Here is a 6567-nt window from a genome sequence, read left to right on the forward strand (position 1 = left end):
TTGAAGCCATCAGATCAAGACCTCACCCACAGCCAGTCATCCATGTGAGAGTCCAGCACATTAACCACTATGCCGCCTGCTGGCCCCATCATTTCTATATTCTTTAGGGGAGCCATCCTTAATCTTTCTACTACCAGGACTGACCTTGCTGAAGTCAATCCCTCCACAGACAGGGTGCAGGGAAGGGGGAGGATTGATCCCAGAATGACCTGAACACACCCCACATCCACTGTGCACCTCATTTTCCCCATGACCACATTGCTGTATACAAAGAAACAATCCCACAATAGTAAGGATTATGCTCCTATGAGAATATAGCTATTAAAATAGAAAAAACATGAGAATCTAGGTTCAGAGTATTTCCAAAGATGACTCATAAAACAAAGGCCAGAACTCAAGGAAACAGAAGGAAATGATAATAATAAAAAAAAGAATGCATTTCAATTTGTGGGACATTTGTATCCAACTAGATTAAGTGCAAATACAACACCTGCATGGAGGACAACTTGTGTCTTGAAGTCTCACCAGTGAAGAGGCAACCTCATTATTTTATTTTATTTAAGTTTTTGCTGTAGGGTTCCTATGCTTACCAAAGGCAAACAGAGACAGGGAAAAGGAAAGTGAAAAATTACCCCTCTGGGAGAGATGGATGTCACAATTCCTTCTCCTCTTGGAATTTGGGGCATACAAATGCACACACCTGGCTTCATTCCAAGCTGATAGTCTGGTGGTACTTGACCCATGGTCAACCATGCAGAAATATTGCTGGCCCAAAGGCATCTTCATTCTTTTTTTTTTTGGTTTTGTCATAGGGCGCATGCGTTTGCCAGAGAGACAAAGAGAGATACTGAGTGAGAAAGCGAGAAATTGCTCCTCCTTGGGGATGGCCATGCCCCAGTCCTTTCCCCTTCATTTTCCTCCTAGGATTGTGGACATGTGTGCACATGCACCCAGCATAATTTCAAGCTGCTAGGTCTGAATATTGAACCACAGTCAGCCATGTGGGAATCCAGTGCCTTAACCACTATACCACCTGCTGGCCCCAAGGCAATCTCACTGATAACATCTGACATATCTATTATGCTCCCACTTGCTTATGTACATCTCCACAAGGAACATACCCATATCTCTTTCTTTTCTTTTCTTTTTCTTTTTCTTTTCTTTTTTTTTTTTAAAGATTTTTGCTGTACAGCATGTGCACTTGCTAGAAAGATAGACTACAAAGGAGTCCAGTGACAAAGCCATTATGCCAACTGCTGGTCCCAACATACCCATATCTCTAAGTCAGACTCTGGAATCTCAGTTGCTCACAGCAACTTGGAGGTTCACAAGGGTGGTCATCAAGATTTTTCTCTACCTGAGAGGATATATCCATTAGGGAATGCTCACTCCAGGGGAGATGGGCACCATTGGTAGGAAAGGAGGGTATATTTGGCCCCAAAGGCAAATCCATGGAGAAAAAGTTCCTTCAAGTTATGGGTCCCTGGGTGCCCAGCAGCTGAATTGCCCAGAGAATTTAGCAACATTAAAGTCAATAAAGTAATGCATTGTTTAGTTTTGTTTTAATGAAGAGCTCTGAGAATTCACTGAGTCTCCATAACTGCAAGTCCTCCATCTGCAGAGCTTAGCTACAGCTCTCCAGGTCCAGGCTACAAGTACCCTCTCTATACCTCTCCAAAATGCTCATTCGGTCCAGAGAACCACGGTCTGACATCCACTCCCTGACACCCATAGTCCCAGGAAGGAAGGAACAGGAAAGCCAAGTCTGTTAAATGATACCATCAGGAGAAACCAGAGCAATTCTGCTAAGTACCATGAGAAAGTGGTGTGGAGGGAAGGAAAGAGTTGCATTAGAGGTGCCTTCTGGGGTATAGTCTAGGATAATGAGCTAGTGAAAGGGGATTGATTCAAAGTCCTATAGTTCATATCTCTAGCTCTGCAGGAAATCTGTGCAGCCTACTCCAAGTTTCTTTGTTCTTTTATTGTGTTTGTTTAACATAGGGCATATGTGTTCTCCAGAAAGAGAGAGAGAGAGAGAAAGTGAAAAATCATTGCCTTGGGAGATGGCCACACCACAATCCCATCTCCTCCACTCTCCTCTCAGGATTTTGGGCATGCACATATATACTTCCAGGTGATTTTTTAAGCTGCTGGATCTGAGACTCTAACCTTGCTGCTGGCCATGTGGAATCCAGCCACTTTCACCTCCATGACCCCTGCTGGCCCTCTTCTTGCTTTTAATCTCAGAGAACAATTCCAGAACCACTCTCCTTTCATTACATATTTTTAAGTCCCAGGGATTCAGCTCTATTTCTCTTTTATCATTTCCTCTTAACTGTAGGACATTGACTGAGGGAGGCAGCCCCAAGGAGTGAGAAAGTTTTTGACTTGGACTCCAACAAAAGTGAGTTCTACTTCAGCCTTTTTCTTTCATGACCTGATGGACCCTGGAAATGTTTCTTAGGTTCTGTGGATCTATTTCTCATCAGAACAACTGTGAGTATAAAATGTGGCAATAGAGGGATCAGCAGATGGCATAATGCTTACATTGCTGGACTCCAACTTAGACGATGGTTCAAGATCCAGAGCCGGAGACTTCAAATTCATGCTGGACACGTGTGCATGCATGTCCCAAATCCCAAGAGGTAAATGGAGGAGAAGAGATTGTGGCATAGCCTTTCTCTCTGGAAGAGTGATTTCTTGCTTCTTGTTTCTCTGTCTCTCCAGTGAGTACACATACCCTATAGCAAAAAAAATCTCTCTTTTTAAAAAAATGTGTCAATAGAGAAGCCACCAGATGGCATGATAATTAATTCACTGGATTCCCACATGACTGATCATGGTCCAAGTCCCGAACCTGGCAGCATGAAAATCACACAGGGCACCTGTGATGGGTGCCCAAAATCCAGAGAGGAAAATGGAGAAGAAGGGATTGTTGTGTGGCTATCTTCCTGGGAAGAGATGTCTCACTTTCACTCTCTTTGTCTCTCTCTCTCGTGTGAGCACACACACCCTATGGCAAAATCCTAAAAACAATAAATAAATAATGTGCCAGTAGAAATAATCAAGACTCTAATATCTTTGACCTGACTTGAATTGTATTCATGCTGGGAAAAAAACATGTTGTAAGGGCTAGCAGGCGGCTTGGTGGTTAAGGGTGCTGGACTCCCACGTGGCTGACTATGGTTCAAGTCCCGGACCTGGCAGCTTGCACTCTCTCTCTCTCTCTCTCTCTATCCCTCTCTGGTTAAATTGAAATAAATAAATAAATGAATAAATAAAGTTAAATAAAATAATTTTAAAAACATGTTGTATACTGTAAAGATGTACAGTGATTAAATGTAAATTTTTAAAATGTAAAACAAAAATCAACAATGTTGAAGTTATTTTTAGAAGAATACACAGATTGTAAAGGTTAAAATATGTTTTTAAAATTTTTTAAAAATTAAATAAAGTAAAAAAATTACAAAAAAGAAATAACCAAAGCTCTGTAAAAAATTAATACTAATAATTGAAGTAGTATATTCTAAGCACTAATATAAGTGATCAGGCTGGGAAAATACACAGTGTTTTTTGACATGCTCAGATACAGTGTTTTTGTCTTTTATTTTAAATTTGTTTTAAGTTCTGAAAGTAGGATAGGAGACACAAAATTGCTAATCAGCATATAAAATTTTTACATTAGCCCACCTCCAAAAAGTTGGGATACCGGGAAGGAGAGCAGTTTTAGGTTATGGGTGGGTTTAGAAATTCTTAGGTTAGAATTGATTAAAAGCACAAGTCTTTGTCTCCAAAAGGCAATCAGCAAAAGGATATCTGTGTTTAACTTTAACAGAGATAAGAAAGCTTATGTATCTGCTGTATCTACACGTAGATACTATGTATCTAGTAACATTATGCCAGGACTAGGATGTAGGGAGAATTCTACAATCACTGGAACAAAGGAGTCTATGACATGGGGCAAGCAGGTGGTTAGGTGGCTAAGGCACTGGACTCCCATTTGGCTAACCATGGTTCAAGTCCTGGACCTAGCAGTTTGCTTTCTCACTTTCTCTCTCTGGTCAAATAAAATTAAAAAAATAATTTTCTTCTTTTTTTTTTTAAGGTTTCTTATGTTTTTTTTTTAAATGCTTATTTAATCTTATTTATTATTATTATTATTTATTTAACTTGACCAGAGAGACAGAAAAATAAAAAAAGTGAGGAAGCAAGCTGCCAGATCCAGGACTTGAACCACAGTCAGCCATGTGTGAGTCCAACACATTAACCACACATCATCTGCTGGCTCCAATAAATAAGTCTTTAAAAAAACAGTAGTCAGTTACAGCAAGATTAGTGTTTGTAGATGTGACTCCTTAGGGCCCCTTAGAAAGTATCTTAGAGTTCCCACTTAATATATACCAAATGTCTTCACTCTAGGGCAGAAACTGAAAGATCATAAGGTATAAAAGCATGGAGAACAATTGTGGATATTAGAGACAGTGGAAGGAGGGTAGGAAATTGGGGGTGGGAGGAAAAGAACTGAAATGTTTAAAGGACACAAAAAGGGAAAATTATCTGTTGGTAATAATGTGTACGGTAATATCTTTGACTGGACTAATATACAGTGTAGTCATGCTTGGAAAATTCATTTGGTATGCTATTGTGATGTACAGTCATTGAATGTAAAAAAAAAAGGAAAGAAAAAAATAAAAAAGAAAGTATCTTAGAATAAGAAAGTAGTTAGAATTCTGTCCTCTAAAGATCTCAGAGAATGCTTGTGAAATTACAGCTACAACAGGTGACGTTTAGAATCCAATGTCGGGACCAACAGGTAGTATAGTGGTTACAACACAGTACTCCTACATGGCTAACCACAGTTTGATTCCTGGACCTGATGGCTTGAAAATCACTTCAGGCATATGTGCATGTATGCCCAAAATCTCACGAGTATAATGGAGGAGAAGGGACTGTGGCATGGCGACCCCCCTGGGGGGATGATTTCTCGCTTTCCATCTCACCATATCTCTCTGTCTTTCTTTGGTTAAATGCTCTAAGGCAAAATTCATAAAAAATAATAATAACAAAATAACGTGTTTCTCTGTAAGTCTAATACTTGAGCTTTCTCAGGGTCAGGTTTTATTAATTAATGTTTTCCTATGCCATGCTTTATTTTTTCATTGTCTGCCTCATTGTTAAGAGCTGGGTATTTTGAATAATATAATGTGGTGACTCTAGAAATTTAATTCTCTCTCCACCTTGGGGCTTAATATGGTTTGTGGTTATCTGTTTCCTTAATTACTCTTCTAAATGATTGGGTTGTCAGAAAAGTCATGATGCACTTTTACATAGAAAACCATAGAAAAAGACATCATGAGTTTTCCAGTGGCCCAATAATTTTGGAGAGTGCATATTTTTGTCAAGTGTGCTTACCTAAGTCTCTATTCTGCTTCTGGCTAGTCAGTGGGAAGCCAGCCTGTGAAGTGTGTAAATATCATAGAACCTAAGTTATGTTTTATACTGAAGATCTGCACTCTATGACTAAATCTGAAAGAATAGCAGATATAGAACCATGCAGAATGGTTATGAATACTGGAGATAGTGTGGGAATAAGGTGGGAGAAGGGAGAAATTGTAGGAAAGAAATTAAGGAGTAAAATAGACATTTATGCAATACAAAAATTGATTATTATTTGTTGATGATAGAATGTATAATATCCTCGACTGGGCTGGTGTGAAGTGTACTCATGTTGGATAAACTCACTTCACAAGCTAAGTGATGTAGAGTGATTGAATGTGTAAAACAAACTCAAATAAATAAATAAACAAACAAACAGATAAAAAGAGTAGTGGTAGCAAGGGAAAGAATGGAAGCATTTCAAATTCCCCAATGGAAGAAAAGAAGGAAAAGGAATGATTGCATGAATTCTTTTGCTTGAAATTGAATGTAACCAAATTTCAGTGCTCTCATTGTGTTAATTGTCTGTTACTTCTTTCCTCTTTCCTGGAAGCTATTTCATTCCCATGGAAAAAGGAAATAAAACATGTGTTGCTGAATTTCTCCTCCTGGGATTTTCAGCAAAGTCAGATTCAGTTCATTCTCTTTGGGCTGTTCCTGTCCATGTACCTGGTCACCATCATCGAGAACCTACTCATTATCCTGGTCATCATCTCAGACTCCCACCTGCACATCCCATGTACTTCTTCCTCTCCAACCTGTCCTTTGCTGACATCTGTTTCACCTCCACCACCATCCCAAAGAGATTGGTAAACATACAGACACAGAGCAACGTCATCACCTATACAGACTGCCTAACTCAGATTTTTTTTTTCATTGTGTTTGGATGCCTGGACAATTTAATCCTGACTGTGATGACCTATGACCGGTTTGTGTCCATCTGTCACCCCTTGCACTACACAGTCATTATGAATGCCTAGTTTTGTGAGCTGCTGATTCTTAGAGCCTGGTGCATTAGTGTCATGGGCTCTCTTCTTGAGACCTTGACCGTTTTGAGGCTGTCCTTCTCACAAACATAGAAATCCCACACTTTTTCTGTGATCTTCCCAAAGTCCTGAAGCTTGCCTGTTC

At 39.5% G+C, this 6567-nt stretch overlaps 1 protein-coding gene across 1 annotated transcript in view; it reads right to left on the minus strand.

Annotated features, from left to right (window-relative positions):
* The window catches only part of LOC102470275 (ankyrin repeat, SAM and basic leucine zipper domain-containing protein 1-like), an 8439-nt gene extending 2165 nt beyond the window's left edge, over nucleotides 1-6274 (minus strand). The window contains 2 exon segments of the mRNA XM_027772248.1: nucleotides 3691-3826; nucleotides 6221-6274. Of these exon segments, the coding sequence (XP_027628049.1) occupies nucleotides 3691-3826; nucleotides 6221-6274 (190 nt within the window).
* Nucleotides 6275-6567: the final 293 nt, after the last annotated feature.

This window comes from Tupaia chinensis, unplaced genomic scaffold, assembly GCF_000334495.1.
Source record: "Tupaia chinensis unplaced genomic scaffold, TupChi_1.0 Scaffold000259_1, whole genome shotgun sequence".
Lineage (NCBI taxonomy): Eukaryota > Metazoa > Chordata > Mammalia > Scandentia > Tupaiidae > Tupaia > Tupaia belangeri.